The sequence below is a fragment of the Amphibalanus amphitrite genome, unplaced genomic scaffold (assembly GCF_019059575.1).
Source record: "Amphibalanus amphitrite isolate SeventyFive unplaced genomic scaffold, NRLGWU_Aamphi_draft 000728F_arrow, whole genome shotgun sequence".
Classification (NCBI taxonomy): domain Eukaryota; kingdom Metazoa; phylum Arthropoda; class Thecostraca; order Balanomorpha; family Balanidae; genus Amphibalanus; species Amphibalanus amphitrite.
In genome coordinates this window covers 139,436-160,673 of record NW_024882222.1, presented here as the reverse complement: position 1 = coordinate 160,673, position 21,238 = coordinate 139,436, and the positions used below count along the sequence as shown (strand labels likewise).

General features: G+C 53.6%; 1 protein-coding gene across 1 annotated transcript in view; it reads left to right on the top strand.

Moving 5' to 3' along the window:
• Nucleotides 1–21,238, top strand: part of LOC122365284 — a 29,499-nt gene that overhangs the window by 4,604 nt on the left and 3,657 nt on the right. Inside the window, exons 2-9 of the mRNA XM_043336379.1 lie at nucleotides 3,327–4,525; nucleotides 8,522–8,746; nucleotides 11,135–11,223; nucleotides 11,618–11,703; nucleotides 12,140–12,298; nucleotides 12,652–12,767; nucleotides 14,845–15,002; nucleotides 15,426–15,525. Of these exons, the coding sequence (XP_043192314.1) occupies nucleotides 3,346–4,525; nucleotides 8,522–8,746; nucleotides 11,135–11,223; nucleotides 11,618–11,703; nucleotides 12,140–12,298; nucleotides 12,652–12,767; nucleotides 14,845–15,002; nucleotides 15,426–15,525 (2,113 nt within the window). The 5' untranslated portion in view covers nucleotides 3,327–3,345. The remainder of the gene's footprint in view (nucleotides 1–3,326; nucleotides 4,526–8,521; nucleotides 8,747–11,134; nucleotides 11,224–11,617; nucleotides 11,704–12,139; nucleotides 12,299–12,651; nucleotides 12,768–14,844; nucleotides 15,003–15,425; nucleotides 15,526–21,238) is intronic.

Sequence of the window (21,238 nt, the reverse complement as noted above, 5' to 3'; positions counted from 1 at the left end):
CAAAAAATCCGAGATAGCAGTTTTTTAGCCCCTATCATTCTGTGTCTATACCCGTTTTCAGATTGACCCTATCATAAAAACTGACGGCCTGACGGCTATTTCCCCCATTCCTTGCATTTCACAATGTTGGTGTATTTAAGAACCAAAATTGACCCCGTGCCACGGCACGTGCAATAGCACGTGCGCCACATGACCACCAGTGCTACAAGCTGGACTCATCTGCTCACCGGCTGCACTGATTTGGTGTCGCTAGATAAAGTCATTTCCGCGCCATAGGACCCCCAGTTGGCCAATGTCGGATTTTCCCGGAGGTTACCCCATCAAACACGTTTGCACGTGGCACGTGCTTTTCAATCGCCCCATATCTGACCCATACCACGTGGTAGCCGACACCCCGGGGCACAACATATTGGAACATTTTCAAAATCTAACGTGGAAATTTTTGGCCAAATCGAGTTGAAAATAATTTTTCGAACTCGCCATAGGCTCAACATGGGGTAACTGTCCGTCACGATTACCCGAAATTGTATCCTATGATTTTTAAATAATTAACCCCAAATGTTGAGGTGCCAGCCCTAGATCCGACCCTAAAAATATCAGCAAATATAATTGACGAAATTTTTCGCAAATCGAATTTTAAATTTTTCCCCATGTTAACCCTATGGGAAAATGCACGTGCCGATTACCCCAAAACGGGCCCATTATATTTTATGCAACTTTGCCACAAGGTAGCTCCCCCATAGGGGACTAAACGATGAAAATGGCAAGAAAGTTGACCGTGCCGTTTTTGCGGGAGTCAAAATGACCAAAATCGCGGCCGAAACGCTAAACACCCCCCTAGAGAGGTAGCTCAGGTTGGGATTTTCAATAGAAAATCACAATTCTAAAGAATAGTGATTGTTCTTAATTGAAAAGTCCCAACCTTCGGATACCTAAATGACTAGCGCAGCCAGGAGACTGCGACTCAGCACAGATAGATAACGTATTCGGGAGACTGCGACTCAGCACAGAAAGCTGACACTACGTAGAGACTGCGACTCAGCACAAACAGCTAACGAAGGTAGAGACTGCGACTCAGCACAAGCAGCTAACGTACGTGGAGACTGTGGCTCAGCACAGAAAGCTAGCGCAAACGAGAGACTGCGACTCAGCACAAAAAGCTAGCGCAAACGAGAGACTGCGACTCAGCACAGAAAGCTAGCATTTGCGGGAGACTGCGACTCAGCACAGAAAGCTAGCATTTGCGGGAGACTGCGGCTCAGTACAAATAGATATCATTCACTGGAGTCTGCGATTCAGCATAATTAGATAACGTTTTCAGGAGATTGCAACTCAGTACAAATAACTTTCGTATACGCGGGACTGCGACTCAGCACAAAAGCCTAGCGTATAAGGGACACTGTAACTCAGCTAAATAGGTAACGTTCCACGGAGATCATGGCTCAGGAGTCCTCAGGACAGATGCAAACGAATTATGGAGGCTGTGGCTCATCACAACACATCTCTTATGTGACCGGAATAGCGATTTTGACCCAAGACAGCTGCGCATCCCATCCAAATGCCTATCAAGTAGACTGGCTTAACAATCCAAACTACTTCAAAACGCTGCTCTGGTTGTCACTTGGGAATGTGCTGTAAAAACGAAGGTGTATATTTTAACCATTTTCATTTGAACACCCGAGCTATAATGACGCATGGAATGTCCGCTCACCCATCTTGAGCGAGAGACGGGAGCTCTACGGAGCTGCGCATAAGCACTTTAATCGCCGCTCCCTTTGTTTGCCCCCCCCCCCCCTACCACCACCTGTTTGGTCAGCTGGGCGGCTGAGGGTGTTAATCAGCTCTGCCTTTGTTTGTTTGTGCCCCTCCTCCCCGCCCGCCCGGTCGGTCGGTCGGTCAGCTGAGCGGCGGGCGGGAGCGTCGCCCGCCGTCCGACCTTGCCAAGGCCGCGGCGGCGCGCTGACCGCGTGTGCCGGTCCGGCGCCCCGCGACGCTCGCAGCGCAGTGAAAGTAGGCGCCACGCCCGGGCGCCGCCCACCACCACCCGGCCGCTCTGAGCCACACCACCCGCTGATGGGCCGTGCTTAATGGCCCCTGACACCGAGCGTATGGATGTAATCATTGCGAGCACTCCGGCTCGTGGCGGTAGTGACTGGGTCAGTACCCACAGCTCCCTCTGGCTCGGTAATAATTGGCTCTTTCTGGCCGTCAGCAGTCTGCACCCAATGGCTCACTCTCAGGGTCAGTGACTTAAAAGTCGGCTCCGAATCAGTACCAACCAGTCCCCTCTAGGTCAATAACCCACAAGTTACCTCTAGGTCGCCGGCGGTGTTTACGTCCAACGACCCGCGCCTCCGAGTTCCAAGGCCGGTGTCCGGATGCTGGCCTCGCGACGACCTCAGCCCAGCGGAGGGGAGGGGAGGGTCACCCCGGCGCGGAGGGGAGGGGAGCGGGTCGTCCCACCTGCCGACAGCCCTGATAAATGAAGTGTGATTGTCGGCGGCCGCTGAGGGACTGGCAATAAGCTCTCGACTAAAAGGTGCCGCTCGGGGACTACCCTGGTGTGCGGCCAGGCCAGGGGTGGCAGGCGCGGGCTAATGAGGGACAGGGGCATCGGGCGCCGGTCCAGAGCTGCATTCATTACGGGAGGACCGGATACAGCGGTGAATCGACGGGTCCACAGAGGGGAACAGACAAAACAACAGGCCGATTAGCTCATCAAGGTGACAGTAATCACAAGGGCAGTCATGGTATCATCAGCACAGCAGAACGCATCGTGTAGATGTCTCATCTGACCCCCGAGTGCACCCGTATCCGTGCACGTGCGAATACTTCTGCAGCACTTGTGCGCCTGCACAGCCTTCTCCAGTATAAATATTATCGGTAGGAATATGTCTGTCACCTAATGTTCGTGTTCTCCCGTCATTACACCGCATTTCAGCGGCTCGAGCTGTGCTTATGTTGCGCCACGGCCGTTTAAGCAATGTGTGCCGCAGAAAGGTCGATCTGCGCAACTTGACTGCCTGTCGCCTAGGACACTTTCACAAATGACATGCCGTACTGCTCAGGCTACAAGAGCAGCAGAATCAAAGCGTTACCGAATTAGGCACCAAAAGTCGCTGTCACTGGTGTTGGCTGGTGACAATGTCGCATTCCAGTTTTGATGTGCGCTAGGCACGATTGAAGCAATTTGTCTTTGCTGTCGAATGTCGTCCACCGATGCACGCTTAATGTCCTCGTATTCTGTTTGTGTGTGTGTGCAGTGTTCTGACCGTGACTGTCGCTGTCGGCGATGCTGACCGTGGACCGTTTCCGTGTGCCGGCAGAGAGCGCCGGCGCCCCACGATGCTGGCGCTGCTGCTGACGGCGCTACTGCCGCTGGTCGGCTGCCAGCAGCTGCAGCTGCAGCAGGAGCTGCACCAGCTGCGCTCCTCCGGCGGCGGACCGCTGCCCGACGGCCGGCCGGCGCACCAGCCGCGCGTCCTGCCCAGGGTGGTCGGTGTCCGGGAGGCGGCCGCCGCCACCGGACGGCCGGCGCCGGCGCAGTTCCCGCGCTATGTGGAGGAGACCATCGACCTGAGCACGCCGCTGGAGCCGCTCCAGGGGCCCGCTGAACGTCATGACGAGCCCCAGCGGCGGCGGCCTGCTCAGCGCGGGCCACGGCCGGCCGGGCGGGTCACCCCTGACAGCCGCCGGCCGGCCGAGCGGCAGCACACGCCCCGGCCGACTGAGCTGCCAGAGGAGACGGACACTCGGCGTCCGCTCCGGGCCAGCTTCACCACGGCCAGCGGTCCGGCCGACCACAGCGAGCGACCGCCGACCGGTGACGGCCGCAGGGCCGGGGAGGAGCGCACCGGGCACCCGTCCGAGGGGCGCCGCAACGAGCACCCGACCGAGGGGCGCCCTCAGCGGGTAGTCGAGGAGCGGCCGGAACATCTATCTGAGGAGCGCTCTGAACATCTCTCTGAACATCGGGCGACGGAGGAACACCACCGTCGGCCTTCCAATGAGCGCCCTGACCGGCTGATCGAGGACCACAGGCAGTCCGAGAACCAGCCCGGTCGGCAGTCCGAGGGCCACCGCCACAGGCAGTCCGAGGACCACCCGGGCCACCGGTCGTCGGTGGACAGCTCGCTGCAGCTGTACTCTGACGCCTGGGACCTGGGCGCACCGCCGACCGACCCGCCGCAGGAGCCGGCCGACGACTCGCTGTCGGCGCTCGAGTACGAGCTGGCCGCCTACAACGTGACGCTGTTCGACGCGGCCATGGACTACCTGCTGGACGACGCCACCAACCTGACCGCCCTGCTGCCAGAGGTCACCCAGTGGAAGGCCGACGACGCAAACATGACCCGCTCGATCGCCGTCATGAACGCGCTGTTCACGGCGCTGCAGGCGCGCCTGGGCGACCAGGACTCGGTACTGGAGCGCTACGGCCTGCCGGCCACTACTGGGTTCAACGCGCGGCCCGTGCGCCGCACCTGGGCCGACGGCGCCGGCCGGCCCTACCGGCGCGCCAGACCAGGTGAGCCAGATGGGAATGAGGAAGGGAGGGCCCGCGGGTGATACCAACTACCGCACACTTCAGTGATTTTAGTTCTTTGTGAATGCCACCCATTGCTTCATTAGTATCTATCCAACAGTAATCCGCGACTTAACGCCATCTCGAAACACAAATGAAGCGCCGTGACCTGTCGTAGAACCAGGACGGGCGCAGTCCATGATGCAACCGCGCATTGATGCCAACATCCGCGCCGACATCCGCGCCGAGCCAGTCGGTCACGTCGAGGGAATTTCGTGCACCGCCCCATGCACCCGAGTCCTTTCTACGACCCTCATCTCCCGCCCCGGCCCGCACCGCCTCCCGTTCCTGTCTTGCTGCAACCGCTGACAAATGTGTGAGCCGGCCGCTCGCTCTGACCCAAGGCCGGGGCGCCGGCCCTGGCGGCCGCTCGGGGCACACCGCCGCTCGGACGCGGAACGAGCGCGCTCGTTTCACAACGGTGTCAGCCGGCGCCGGGCCGCCGTCGCCCGTTGCCCAACCCGCGCCGCGCCGGGCTCGCCGGCCGTTCCGGGTGTTGCAAATACTCCGAGTGCAATAGTTGCCTTGCAAATTGCACTGCGGCTTGAGGCAACTCAAGCCAGGCAGCAACTGAGCGTGGCGTGAAAGAGAGGAAATTTAGAGAGCTATGAGCTGTATGTGCCTTGTTATATAACAAATGATCTCGTCAGATATCTGAAACAAACCGGTAAAGCAAGAAGGACAGCTCATTGTAACAAAGCTTTGCAACTCTTCAATCGTCTTCAGATTCCAGCCCATTGACCGACGACTAGAAGCCGGCTCAATGGCTCCTGGATATCGCAATGGGATTTAGCCGTAGGTGGAGAACCTGCCCCGTCGATGAGCTGTTTGTTTGTTTTTTGTTTTGCTTCCCACAAGCTATCCCATAAGCTACCCCAGCGGTGCCGCCGGGTTATTTACTACTCATGTGGGCACCGCCAGAAGTGATTTTTCCGCTTGATTGTCATATTCAGCTTCATTTTAGTTTATGTTGACATATACCGATGTATGCAGCCAGTGCCATGCCTGGTGCAGCTTCCATCCAAATCAATCACCAATAGATTTGACTGTTCAATTAACCATGCCTGGTGCAGCTTCCATCGAAATCAATCACCAATAGATTTGACTGTTCAATTAAGCTTAATTGGAGTCAGCTTCAACGTCCTTTCATCTCAATGAATATTCCCAATAAATGTCCCCTTTCGTTATATAAATGTTTGTAAATTGTTGATATTCGAGGCATGAAGACAAGCACTGAGATCCATTCCATCACTTCCTGGAATCACGTCTGAAATGTAGCATTCTAACCAGCGGGGGTGACCGTTCACTGCATTGCAAGATCGCGATTCGGTAGTCTTGTATCAGACTTCAAAGCTTCCTGGTAGCTATCTGCCCCATCAGTTCGGTTACTCTGAAAGCCGCCGACTATGCGTATCGAATGAGGGCTGCTGACGAATGTGACAGTCGTTTTACGCATCACTGTGGGGGTGGCTTGTGCTAAGGAAGTTTACTGTACAAGAGCTTCCAATAAGAGCTACCACTAGTTCTTTTTTAATGAGAAAACAGCTTCTATATGTTTCGAAGGCGCCTATTCCACGAGGAGGCACGGCTGGCCTTGAAGTCACTCTCGATCTGTCGCAACCGAGCACCAGTATCCGCAAACAATGCAAATCCCGAGACCATGTCATGGCGTGTGGCAACCGGTGACCATAGCGCGCAAAGATAAGGACTTCCAACAAGACGTCGGCAGACCGGTGCCGCGTTGCCCAACGATTTCCAATCGCGTCTTCCTGGCTGCGTTGGGCAACTGCCGGCGCGTCGCGGCGATGACTGGTCAGATCGGCCGCGCCGCGGGCGACGGAGACCCCCGCGGAACCAGCTGCGGTCCGCGGGCCCCGCGTGGGGTACATCGGCTCCGACTACGGCCGACAGTGCCACAGCCAGCTCATGCGACAGTGCCACAGCTGGACCAGCCAGCAGAGTCACAGTCCGGCCCGGCCGACAGCCGTCGATCGGCTCTGTTACACACTTTATTGCATCAGCGCCGCTGGCGGACCGGTGTAGCACGCGCCAGCGCCGGCCGGCGGTGAGGCAAGGCGCCGAGCGGCCAGTCACGGTGCAGCGGCCTGCTGCCATGCGCCGCGCTGCCACGACCGTGTGGGACGCGCCCCGCTGCCGCAGCTACCCACCCGAAACGAGCCTACTAGTGTTTCATCTCACGGAACCGTGTTATGAGAACATGTGGCGTGCACATTCGCGGCTAACGCCATATTATGAACTGAACATATATAAGCCATAGAGTTTATTTTGCATCTGGCATGCATCCTCGACGCTCTTCCTGGCTAAGTGAGGAGATTTGGCGTTGAACCACTTGGTTGGACATTGAATGGACCACACTGTTGACTGCAATTCCACTCGCCAAGGAAGACAAAGACGCCGGCCCATCAGACGATACCCGGTAAACTGCGCATGACAAAGCGGCGCGGCCCCAGCGGCGGTGGTAGGCGGCACAGCGCAGTCATCGGCCGCACTGACCCTGCCGCGTCCTTTCACCGTGCCGCACCGGTTGGGTAACGCACGTGTCTGTCGCCGCCGGCCGCGGAACGGTGAGTGCCTGACGACGGGCGACCTCCACGGCCGGCAGTGTGCCACAATCGCTGGCAGCCTCACTACCAGCACCCAGTAGCATCCACGACCCACGGCTGCTCACAGTCACACTACTGTCAGCCGGCAGCCAGCACAGTGCAGTGTGCTGGCACTGCCCGCACTGCCCGTCGACCGGCACCTGCAGCGTTCCACTGCAGCTCATAGCCTCACTTCTGGCGGACAGCAGCCAGCACACAGCCCGTCTACTGGCACCGGCAGCGGCCAGCACACGGCCCCACTAAGCAGCGTCCCACTGCAGTTCACAGCCCCACTACCTCACTACAGGCACCAAGCAGCGTCCCACTGCAGTTCACAGCCCCACTACCTCACTACAGGCACCAAGCAGCGTCCCACTGCAGTTCACAGCCCCACTACCTCACTACAGGCACCAAGCAGCGTCCCACTGCAGTTCACAGCCCCACTACCTCACTACAGGCACCAAGCAGCGTCCCACTGCAGTTCACAGCCCCACTACCTCACTACAGGCACCAATCAGCGTCCCACGGTCCCTGACAGCCTCACTGCCTAGTGCCGAAGCCGTCCGGTGACCACGTCTCACGATGGCCGTGCGGGCCGCTCGGCGACACAGAGCCTCCCGCACCAGTCACTGCCGGTCGCAGCCGCTCCATTGGCCAAGACGTCCGTGTCGGTTGACACAGCCGACCGTTGTGACGCAATCGGACAGCCTTGCCGGCGGCACCGGCTGCGGTCGTCCGGACAGCGCCGGAACTGGGTCGATTGCGGCCGCCGCTGACCGCGTGGCGTCACCCCGTCCACGGGCTGACGCGTCCCCGAGCGAAGCGGTGCCAGCATGAACGGCAGGCTGACACGGCACGGGAACACGGACATCGGAGACGCCGCACTTACATCATTTGGCCGGGATCCGTGTCGAGTCCCATTATTCTCGAATGTACTAAATTCCGTGAGAAAACTTGATGGGCAGCCGTCGATGGTCAGCAGGCCGTCGATGGTCGACACGATGGTTGTCAGGGTTTAGTATCGTACTGTCGCCATCACAAGGGACATTTACGTTACTTTAGTCTTTCGTATAAGCACAGCAACCTCCTGCCCTGAGGTTGCTCGTTTCTTACAGAAGTGTCAGTACAGTTGGCAGACCCGTGAAGTCCCCCGTGTGTCCCGCAATGTTTCAGCCCCGGTCCCCGACTACCCCCGACTCCCGAAGTGGTGTGTCCCCCGGTCCCTGACTGCCCCCGACTCCCAAAGTGGTGTGTCCCCTGGTCCCTGACTGCCCTCGACTCCCGCAGCGGTGTGTCCCCCGGTCCCTGACTCCCCCCCCCCCCCTGTCTCCCGCAGTGGTGCACCGGTTCCGGCCTCAGGTGGACGAGCGGTTCCTGGGCGACCGGGCGTCGTGCGGCTCGTGCCAGTTCACGCTCATGTGCTGGATGTCTGGCGGCGTGGCGCGCGGCGGCTGCGGCGGCTTCATGTTCGTCTGCTGCGACCACGGCGGCCGGTCGGCCAAGTCGTTCAACCCGCCGCCGCCGCCCAACGTCGACTACGGCCCGGTCCGGAACGACCCTGGTGAGTGGCGCCGGTCCGGGGCGACCGCCGAGGACCGCAGAGGACTTCCGAGGACCGAACAAAGAGAGACGGGCCGGAGGGCCTCGGAGGGACAGAGACCCGGAGGGACAGAGACGGGCCGGAGGGAGTCGGAGGGACAGAGACCAGCCGCGGACAGACAACTACGCCAGGATAGACCACTGACAGGTCCTCTCAGTCACGGTTCACGAAGCCATGGCGGCAAATTAGCACAGGCCCGGCCACCAGTGATACTTTTCGCAATAAGAGTAATGACCAGAGTAGATATTTTAGCATTTCAATGTTCGCCTTCCGGAACACAGGCGCGTCATAAGGGCACCCATGTGCCGCCCGGAATGAAAGTCGCTTTTAATGTCCCTGCCACCATCATTAGGGCTTTTAATAGTTATCGTCACACCCAGCGAGCATAGCTACGCCAAAACACTCGAAACAAGCATTCGGCGCGACGGATGCGGGTGCATCGTCATCCGCGTTACACAGCTATCAGTTTAGTGCGTTTAAAGGGACCCTCCCACCTTAACATTAGATTTGAGTTGAGATAGCCAAAATGGGGTCCCTGGCTCACAATTACCGGTTTCGGCACTCCTAACATCGAGAAATGCCTTAAATCGGAAATATTGAATTTCAAAATTGCAGCATTTTGATTCAGAGGGGCTAATGCTTAGGAATACCCCTCTGAATGTGTGACGTCAGCGCAGATATCTAACGATTTTTAAATGTTTGACTAAAACGTTTTGTAGCACGCGGTGGTATATGCTATTTGCGCGCAGCATCTGACGCAAACGCCGCACTTCTAAAATAAAGTCGCTAGAAACAGCGGAGATCCCTAAAATGTAAACAAAAGTAAAAGTCTAATATCTTGAAAACGGGTGAATATTTTTCGGTGAAATTTGGTAGATATTCGTCGTCGCTCTTTCTGAACCGAGCGACATCACTTTCATGCCAATTCATAAACTTTTTTGAAGGTGGGAGGGTCCCTTTAAGTGTTTCTCGACCTTACAAAGAGCACATATTGTATGGTGCAGATCTGACAAATTTCTCAAATGCGACTATTTATTAGACCTGTACAGGGCCAACATGCCACGGCCAATGCATCACCTCTGATGCTCTCCCCCACCGGGGAGGAATCACTGCTTGCCACCAACTGTAAGTAGCACCGCAGCACAGTCACGCACCGACCTCGAGCCTGCACGGGGAGGGGGTCACTATAAGTCTTCCACGCTGATGCAGTTTAGCACAGTTTAGCGCCAGCATGGCATTAGCCATAGAAACTTGAGCAGCCACGCGAAATCAAGCGATCAGAATAGACTAGTGAGTTAGGCAGTGTATTTTAGACTACACGGTTAGAGATGAACTTGGTTGTTGTTGTTTGTTGTGCACTAACGATATATAGGTAAAGTAAAACTGACAGGATAGTTACTTTACTTCATTCATCAGATTACTTTGATTGAACAAAATATAGGATTTCCGCTTAACTACCAATTATCTGGTCACATCCACGGCTTGTAAATAATACTTTTAAAAAACTGATGCCTGTGCGACATGTTGTTCAACTGCAAATAACTAACAGCGCCTTTTCAATACAGCAGCAATATCAATACCGACCAAGGACCTTACTGTTTTGACGAAACATCTGGCTCAAGGTGGAAACAATGATTCATTAAATAGAATTTTGCAACTCTCTCAATTCTCAAACCTCGTCAAAATATGATAAATTTCGTTATACTTAACATCAAAATCAAGTTTGAAGATTCTTTCACTAAATAAGGTATCTTTTCTTGCATGAGGCTCTTTCTCTGTTTCTCTACCGGTGTTGTTTTCACCTGTGCCGCTGACCGGACCGCTGACCGCTGACCCAGTGGACTGGCCGCACCTGACACCCCCAGCGTCCGCCACTCAGCAGGTCTGTAGTCTAGCCGCGCGCGCACCGACCACCACCGACTGACAGCACCGCACGCGGTGGAGGCCGACAGACGACGGCTGAGACTGGCCGCGGTGACAGCGACCGACGGCTGAGACTGCGCGGTGACCCAGACGGCCGCTCAGACTGGCACCGACGGCTGCTGCTGCGGGCAGACAGCGGCTGCGGCAGGCAGACGCCACAACACCCAGACTTTCAACGACTGAGCGCTTACTGAGATGACCGGGAAAGGGCCGCTTCATGTGATAGATTTGCGTGTTTTTTTTTAACTACATGTCTGTCAGTGTTTCATTTTTAAGTAATATAATATTCTGCCGGAAAGTTTCATTCGTTAGTCATTACCTAATTCAGCTTGCCGTGTTTATTTGTTATATCCCCCGTTCTCGAGACCCGGGTCCCTCCTGACGGTGCACTGACGCGCCCCGTCCGCGCCCGGCCGCCGCCGTCAGGATGTGGCCTCTCGGACACGTCTCGGATCGGCATCACCCGGCGGATCGTGGGCGGAAACCAGGCCGGCTTCGGCACCTTCCCCTGGCAGGTGAGGACCGAGGGCCGACTGCTGACACACCACACTGTAGAGTGCACGAGACGCCATCGTACGAAAACGACACAACGAATAGTGGCGCTGATAGTGCTTTTTGCGACCGTGATGAAAATACGGACATACGGTTGGAAGACCTGTCGAACGTTAGAAGTCGTGATAAGGATAGACCGTGAACGGTGCCGCATAAGGCTGTCATAAGGAAATGTGAGTCATTAAAATGGTAAATATCCCTATTTTTTTAACAAGCATTTACGAAATTCACACATTCTTTTCGAAATTCACAGAACAAACTTTTGATTTTTGAAAAGAAGTATTTCGCAAATAGACAATGGAACGCTTTAGCATCGGATTCATGTTTGACCCACTGTTGTGTTCGTGTCACCCGCAGGCGTACATTTTGATCGGCACTAGCCGATGCGGAGGATCGCTCATCAACCGACAGCACGTCATCACTGCCGGACACTGCGTGGCCAGGTCAGTTTGACAGGGTCACTGCGTGATAAAGTCAAACTATCGAGGGCACTGAGTGGCCAGGTCAGACTGACGGGGCCAGGTCAGATAAGCAGGGTCACTGCGTGCTAACGGCAGCTTACCGAGGTCACCGCGTGGCCAGGTCAGACTGACAGGGTCACTGCGTGGTCACTTCAGTTTAACCCGCGCATGACTGGGGTAGTGGGATTTACTATTCCTTTACAGAGCGCCTCCCCCCCCCCATATCTCCGAAACTACTGGTCCGATTTTTGAAGTTAACCGGCATTGATAGCCCTGAAAAAGATGTCCAGCGAAGCCGAATTTTATTGACACGTCGAGGTCGCCGATGACGTCACAGGTCAGGTCAATGTAGAAATACGCTGACGGCGGTGCTGGGATGTGACGTGCTATAATTGCTGACGTCACGGTGTCGCCGCAGGGCCCGGCCGGGACAGATCACCATCACCCTGGGCGACTACGTGCTCAACTCGAACCGCGAGCCCCTGCCGGCCTACAAGTTCAAAGTGCGCGCCATCCAGGTGCATCCGCGCTTCCAGTTCACACCGCAGGCCGACCGATACGACGTGGCCGTGCTCACGTGAGTGGCATTATTGGCGCTGGTTACTCGGCAACGCCATACTCAAGACGCTTAGCGGCATTTATCGTTATTTTATCTTGATTCATTTCATTCAAATATTTACAAGCACAGACTACTGATCTCGGGCAGCTTTTGCCAAATTGTCAGGGAACTCAGATTTGTTTTTCAATAGAAAAACACAATTCTAACGAATAGTGTTTTAACTATTGCCGACAAACCTTCGGTTATGAGGTTATGATTTCAGTTTTCTAAGGGCGGAGTGTCCGTTGCTGGCTTACCCCCGTCGTGTCCCGATGTCCAGCGCTGCCCGCCCAGGTACAGTGCTGTGACCCGTGTGCTGCCCTCCGCTGCAGATTGGACCGGCCGGTGCCGTACGCGCCGCACATCCAGCCCATCTGCCTGCCCGAGAAGGGGGAGGAGTTTGAGGGCTTCTACGGCTGGGCGGCCGGCTGGGGAGCGCTGAGGCCCGGTGAGTCACCGTGGGTTACAGGGGAACACTGGGAGGCCGGGTGAGTCACGGCGGGAACACTGGGGAGGCCAGGTGACAGCGGGACGCCGGGGGGCGCCGGGGCCGGGCTTAGCGTCGCTTAGGGCTGGGCCACAAGAGGCGCAGTGGTACAATTTGACTAGCCGGCTACCTATGTGCCTTGCAGGTAGAAATACCTTAAGAAAATTTTCACAAATGTATCCCAGTTCTCTTGCTCTGAACGAGTAAATGTAACCCGTGTTGGTCATTGCCCTCGACCCAATCGCTTATGAAGTCACCTTTACGTAGTTAGGATGAAATAATATTCATATTTAAACTGCCAACAATGCATGTTAGAGAGCACTCAGTGCTGTTTGTCCTTTTTTATTGTTTTGTTGGGTTAGGCCCTTTCGGTCAATTGTGACTAGAGATTGCAATCCCGGGATCGGGATCCCGGGATCTCGGCGGGATTTTAATCCCGATCCCGATCCCGAAATTCCGCCAATCCCGGGATCCCGAAAAAACAATTTTTCACCATAAACAGAATGCAGCCGCTGCACGAGTCTTGTTTGCACTCTGCATGGTGCTGCGTGACATAAAGCAGATAAACTATTTAGCTGGCACCCCGTATTGGTCGTCCACAATCGACCGTGTTGTAGCTCCCGGGTATCACCCACAGCGGTAAAGCCGCTTAAATACGTACGAAAAAGGATCCCGAACGCCAAAAAAAAAAATGCAGTATCAGCGCTGCAACATCTTTAGGCAGGATCACAGATCGTTCAGCGATTCTGACTTGCCTGTCCGTGGCCGGAACAAAAGAGGTCATCAAGACAAGTCTTTGAGCTCGTGTCGCAGAAAAATGTCACAGATGTCACGCAAGTGACGGCAGAGCTCACTGATTCAGACGTTGAAGACAGTAGAGTGGACTTGGAGCTCTCCCAGTCAGTGACTCTGCTCTCAAAGCGACTTTCGAGCAAATTATGAGAGACATTAGTGATGAAAGCGGAACCGGAAGGAGGTGAAGTGACCAAGCGACGTCTTGAAAACATTGTGAAATAGGGAGCTGCCAAATTTAGCGTACACTGGTTGCGAGTTTTTAAGTAGGCAGACAGACCTGCAATGGCTTAAAACTGTCGCGCTAACTACGAGTAGCGCAGACGAAGAGTGAGTGAGGCGTGGATGTGCTGGAACCCGTCTAGTAAACGTACTGGTCGACGCACAGTTTTATAAAGGCCAATTGGGAATAAATACTCATGCTAATCAAATCGAAACGTTTTCCTTGCAAATTCAATCGTTTTTAATGCAAATGACATGATCTAAGGATGGCTTTTGGTTGCCTCTTTTTTGTGGTAAGCTAAAAGACGCAAAATATGTCCGTAGGAAATCACTCTTACGACATTTAGTGACAAGACCGGGATCCCGGGATCCCGAAATAAAAACTTTCGGGATCCCGGGATTGGCAAAACGTTCCGGGATTGCAATCTCTATTGTGACCATTTCAGAGCCGGGAGGATGATAGGATATAGGGGGAGACATTGGTCTGGGCAGGCACCCTAGTGAGTCGCCGGGGCTGAGCCCGTCCAAGGACAGGCCACCCAGCCCCAAGGCACTCACTGCACCCGGCTACGGGGTGCGCTCCCTCGGGAGCAGTGGTGCCGCTCCAAGGGAGCAGCCCGCATGAGATAAAGTTGCCTGTCCAGCCCGGAGGAGGGTTGCGGCGTGGAGGAGAAGGATTTCAGTATCCTGAGGATAGAAGCACGGAACGGTGCTGTTTGTCCAAATAAATCCAGCTTTTAGTGTCGGTTGTCGGTGTTTCGGTAATCGGTTTTACTGCAACACTCGGCTGTCCGGTTCGGCGGCACAGTCTACATTCAGGCGCTAACCCCTGCTGCCATCTAGCGGCAGCAGTATCGTTTCTCGTACAGCGCGGCGCTAATGGTGGTGCACCGTGTTACGGCCCGATCTGTGTGGTACCGTGTGGCGGGGATCCGTATGCCGTGTAGCGGGACCTGTGTGCCATGTGGCGGGCTGTCGCAGTGTCTGTGTGCCTCACTGACCGCGCCGTCCGCTCCGCACACAGGCTCTCGAGTGCGCCCCAAGGAGCTGCAGGTGGTCGACGTTCCCGTCATCAACCGGCACATGTGTGAGCAGTGGCACCGCCAGAAGGGCATCAACGTCATCATCCACGAGGAGATGATGTGCGCTGGCTACATCAACGGCGGCAAGGACTCGTGCCAGGTAATAAACAGTAGCACCGGCAGACGAGTGCCAGGTAATAAACGGGGACGGGACGGGCTGGCAGGTGTGTAACAGGAACGGTGGCACCGGCAGACGAGTGCCAGGTAATAAAGAGGAACGAGGTGGCAGACGAGTGTCGGGCTAATAACAGGAATGGGCTAGCACTTGCAGACGAGTGCCAGGTAATAAACAGAAACGGGGTGACAGACTAGTGTAAATAACAGGAACGGGGCGGCGAAAACGCTCGTGCTGCGCTTGCGCATGTATGTACTATACGTTATGTGATAAAAGCGGCATTCGTAATGTTACCCGACCGGTGACAAGGTAACAGCGGTGGACCTCCGTATGTCAGTGTCTGACCGGTGGTGACAGCGGCTGACGTTCGTATGTCACACGGTGTCTGACCTGTCACCCCACCGACAGGGTGACAGCGGCGGACCTCTGATGATCGAGAGCGACGGCCGGTGGTATCTCATGGGCATCGTGTCTGCCGGCTACTCCTGCGCCCAGGGCAAGCAGCCAGGTCAGTGGCCGCACGGCGCCCATCGGCAACTCTGTGCGACTGATGTATCATCCACCCAAACCACTTTCTATTTGAGTTCGCCTCATAAGCTGCTGAAGGTTCTCTTCTCGATAAGACAACAGAAAAACCTACGAGTAAACTTATGAGCAAGGAAAATGTGGCTTGTGGAAGGATCAGTCCATCGTTTTTTCGTTAATTAATGAAAAAGTAGGTAGCTAAAAAATACACTTATCTGGACGGGGGAATTCGAAAATATGTTCCGGAGTAATGATTATCATTGATCACCCAAATAAGATCATTTTTACCTCTACACCGACGCCTAGTAATGTTCTAATGCATGAGCTAAGCAGGGCATTCTCAAGTAGGGGAGTCGTCAAACCGTCCATTTCACACGAGTGTGTTCTTTGTGCTGCCTGGGGCCAAGGGCGGATCCAGGGGCATCTCAAAGGGGGGGCCAAATGCCCATCATGTTTTTCGCTAGGATAGGGCCCGCAGAACCTAACCTACCCCCAAATCCTATTTTCTCCCCGGATTTCGGCCACTTTATTTTGTAAGGTTGCAATTTTGCCAAAAAAAAAAATCAAATAAAATAAAAAATCAAAAAAAAAATCACGTACTTCGGCGGTAGGGGGGGGGGGGGGTTAATAGGCCCCAATTTGGCTGCGCCCTTGCAAATGGCAATCCGTAGTGGCAACCTATACCCTGCTAAAGCGCCTTTCTAAGGAGAGGGGTTAACGCCTGACTATTTTTTGCTAGGCCTAGGCCAATTGAAGGGGAACTGCAAGGTGGGCTTATACATGCAGCGATATCCGAACAACAAATAAGGAGGCAGAAAACCTAAATTATTACTTGGGAGTAGTCAAAATGTCATTGAGAAAGCCGGCCGTGATGGGGTACATTTTCCGCATCCTGCTCTGCATGCAAAAGCAGATGGACGTGAATGATGCTTAACCCGCGCCCCACTGGGGTCTGTGTATAACACGCCCTACTGGGGGGGGGGGGGGGGCTATTCATAGCCCCCCCTCCTAACTCCGAAACTACTGGGCCGATCGTCAAAATTCAAACGGCGTCTGATAGCCCCGGAAAAACTGTCGAGCGAAACCTAATTTCATTGACCTCGAGGTCACCGATGACGTCACAGGTCAGGTCAAAGTAAAAATTATTAGCACTTTGGCTTGTTCACATTTTGGGCTCTGGCCGCCGTCTTACAAGTCAGATCAGGCTCATTTTTGGTTTCCACACTCGTGAACAGATGCTCTAGATACCTTGAGGGTACCAAACTTGTACTTTGATTTTCAGGTCAGGGTCAGGTCATCACAGGTCACGAAAATATTATATCATGCGTCGGTCACGTGACACATGTTTTATGGTCCATTTAGGCCATAGATTTCGAATTTGATGTCGTCTGTGTCATTTGAGGTCATTTTGAGTCAAATTTAGCTTAGGTCAGGTCACTTTCAGGTCAAAAAAGGTCAAATTTTGAAGTTAACATTTTTCAACAAAAAAGGTGTCTATTGGATGCAGTTTGAGCTCAGGAACACGATGGTGCCATTTATATTGGTGTACGATGTCAAATACGTACTGAAAAAGTGATTTGAAAAATTAATAATTGTGAATTTTTTGCAATAATGCGTATAACTTGGCCATTTTTTAAGATATTTAGCTAAAACTTACTAGAGTTAGTCATAATCATGCGTTCTGTCACATATATTCCGGTTTTTTCGAAAAGTCAAAAACTTTTTGAAAAAAATATAAAAATATAAATTTTGAATATTATTATATAAAATTTTCGAAATTTTCAAAATTTTGAAAATCCGAGATAGCAGTTTGATAGCGCGGTCAATCCTGAGTCCTTTCATGCAAAGAAATTGGATCTAGCTTAAAAACTGAGCTCTTGGGAGCGATTGCCGTGGTTCAATGTTTTGCGTCGAAATCGGACGAACATGACGTCACTCTGACGTCATTTCCGGCCGACCTATGGTAGCTACGAAGTTCAAATTTTGACACAAGGTGTCAAATTGATGCAGCCGAAGGTACTGCAAGTTTGGCGTCGATACGTCAAGCGGTTTGGAAGTTATTGCAGAAAAACGGGAGGGGGGGGCTATAAATAGCCCCCCCCCCCCAGTGGGGCGCGGGTTAAAGTGATAGCGTGTATTTATTAGTAGAAGCTTGGGTGCCTATGGGACAAAAATAACTTTGGTAATAAACATGTAATTGTGGTAAAATGTTGATAGCATGAATCCCTCAGCACAGGATATGTTTAGCCAGATATGAATCTATGAATCGGTCTTATGGTTGGATTTTCAACCCGGAATGGCATTTGACATAATGACATTAGCGGTTTAGGGCACAAATGGCTCACAAGTAAGCTCACAAAATGATGCATGATGAAGAACTTGTTATTCAAGCCAAGCTGTTTTTGTGCAATACGCGTATGATTTATATCACATGTGTTTCCTGAAATCAGGTGATTTCATCGCGTTTATGCTAGCTGTCCTGTTCACAGAGATCAGCACAATCAGCCTATCAGTTAATACGCGGTCATCCTATCTGTCAGACATCTGATAGTGATGACAGTTGACACGTCTGGCGCAGAACCGAATGTATATTATGTATGTACATACATATATGGTCAGCCTTTCAATATCACATCGCACAGGATGAGGATAACATTGAGCAGTCGAGGATCACATCGCGCAGGGTCAGGGCCACATCGCGCAGGATCAGGATCGCGTCGCGCTACAGGCGCAATCGGAACTCCCGACGGCGACAGGCAGACGCAGCGAAGCGGTTGATGACCTCGCTGGTCGCCGGCATGTGGTCCCGATGTACCTGAAGCAGAACGAGCGCCTCGAGCCGACCCTCGGTCATGGTCGTTTTGAGCGCTGTCAGTGTCCTAGCTACCTTGGAAAACACGCGCTCGGCTTCTGCGGTTGTTACTGGTAGCACGCTGAGTACCTTTAGAAGCATATGTACGTTTGGAAAGATTTCAGCCGGGCACGCGTTGAGGGAACTGATAGCAGTCGTCGGAACTTCTTCCTTGGGTTTATCACGCCACATGGCTTTCCACACGCTGAACTCGGCTTTCACCTGCGAGTCAGTTACTGATCCTAGGAGACCTTTAAACTGCTCGTAGGCTGGCTCCACGTCAGACCACTCCGTAGAAACTGTTTTCTTTGGCAGGAGTTTGCTGAGGCTCGCGGTCAGCTGCGTGTGCTTGCCGAAGCGCAGGTTGATGTCTTGCAGGACGAGATCCACGGCAGGATTGAAGACCGTGATCTGGTAGTAGGCTTCTGTGGAGAGATCCCTGCCTGCATTTCCCCGGTAGACGGACTTTTCTGGCAGACGCGGCTTCCTCACCTCTACACTCAGCTTCTCTGCAGCGCATTCCACCGTCCGCATCAACACAGCGAATTCCTTTTCACTGGAGGCTCTCTGCTCCGTCAGCACGGACTTCACCGCATCTACCAACTGTAGGGCTTTAGTGAGGTCCAGCTGCTTATCCTGAAGTGCCAGAGCCAATGGCCGAAGGATGCCGGCCAACCGTTCAACTACGACCAGACCTACCAGGAATTCGGTCCTCGAGATGGCACTCAGAAGCGCCGTGGCCTTCGAACTGGAGCGCCGATCTTGCCACGTGGCGATCTGCTCCAGTGCCAGGTGGATAGCGCTGAGCTGTTCCAAGAAACGCTCCACAGCGAGATGCCTTTCGACAAACCGTGTTTGGCACAGTTTGATCAGCTTGAGCCTCTTATCGCCGTCCATCTTTGATGACTGTGCGTAGCGCAGGATTTCGCCCCGCTTTGCACCATCTGTTAGAAAAACGACGACAGTCTCCATTGTCCCCAAGGCATTTCTTACCAAATCCACTTTGTTGATGAGTGACGTCGATAGATTCAATGCATGAGACGCACAGTGGAAATACTCTGCCAGTGGTGCGGCTTCCTTCACTTGTGCCACCACGCCCACCCGCTCACTCGACATAGCAGCCGCGCCGTCGTAGCATTGGGCTACAAGGCGAGAAGTGTCCAGGCCCAGCTTGCGGATACTGCCTAGCAGCGCTTCTGCGAGGTTCTTCCCCGACATCTTCAGCTCTGGGCCGTTCGCGGACCGCCGAATGACGTCCATCACATCCAGAAGAGCGACAGGGTCTTCCCGAATTACGAGTTGGCCACTCTCATTTTCGTCTACATATCGAGCCACCACAGCCATCTGCTCTCTGTTTGAAATGTCTGTAGTGTCATCAGCCATCAACGCCCATACTTGAGCCTTTTGCACCTTGTTTGTCACACGTTCCTGCACCAAAGTCCTGAGGACGTCGAGGAGCTCATTCTGGACTGTTTTGCTCGTGTAAAGCGCGTTACCAGAACCATCTTGCAGGTGCCTTTTCAGTACTTCGTCGCCACCCTGAAGCCTAAATCGGAGCAGCCCTTTAAAGTTTCCATCGTTTTCGGCTGGCTGAGTACCACTCCCATCAATTCGCCCATCGTCACGGTGGCCTCGCAGTGATATGTTTTGCGTCACAGCAAACTTGAGCGTTTCGATGATTGACGTCAGTACTGCCCTGTTACGCCTGACCTCGCGCTCGCTCGCTGTGTCCATCACTGCATCGATGCTTTTCTTTGGATCCTTCATTGCGATCGTAAAGCTGGCAGCCTTTGCAGCATTGGCCTGGTGGGATGCTGACTGGGCATGCGAATCCAGAGCACCATTCTTGCCGGTCAAGTCAGAAAAGTCGACAAGGGGGCGGCTCACCAGCTTGCCTTTCGACCTGCCTTTACCTCCACGTGCACCTTCGCCTTCATCAAGAGTTTCGCCAAAAAGCACACAAACACTACACCATGCACCAGATAAGTTCCCCTTTCTGGATACAGCCAGCCACTTGTATGTATCCAAGTGATGCCGGAGAAGATACCTCGGCCGGGACACCCCATTCTTTGTGTGATACGAAACAGGGAACTGACTTTTCTCGGAGGGACACCATCGTTTGGTCAGTCCTTCTAGCTTTTCTTCATCGCTGGTTTTCTTTGCGATAAAAAAACCGAAGTCATTCGGAGGCAGAACAGGCCTATCATCTGGGATTCCAACAATGTCCTCTGAATCGCCACCACTCTGGTCTGGAGAGCCTGCTGACTGATTTTCAGATGGCGTGAAGGATGAGGTTCCAGGGCCAGGACCCGTCACAGGAGACTCCAGGGCCAAGGGGCGATCCTCCTCTGAAGAGACAAGCAAGGGGATATAGGATTACTATCCGGTCGCTAAACGGTCAGGTTGGACTCTGCTGGTTGGACTCTGAAAATTACTTTATCAATTAGGCAAGCATATTAGGAAAAAAGCTGCCGATTGTCGGCGCTGGCATCTTTGGTAGGTACCTAAGAAGTCGGAATACCACCAAGCTCGTTTGCAAAATATTAAAAAAATGTTATTTGCATAAAAATAAAACAAGAAAATGCAACGTTTCTAGTTCATTCACTCAAAAACCGTTTGTCAAAGTCATGTTACCATTACAACCAGTGGGTGTTTCGGACCGCCAGCTAATGTCCGATAAAAAAGTAAAAACAATCTAGGTATATGTAGTAGTCTGTTTAGACTAAAGCAAGGTTACCGACAGAAGGTTAAGAAGACGGCATAGGTAACACGACGGTGACGCCCGTACAATCAGCTTACGCTCTATGATAATATGATAATTGGGGCTTAGGGGCGCGCCGACTAC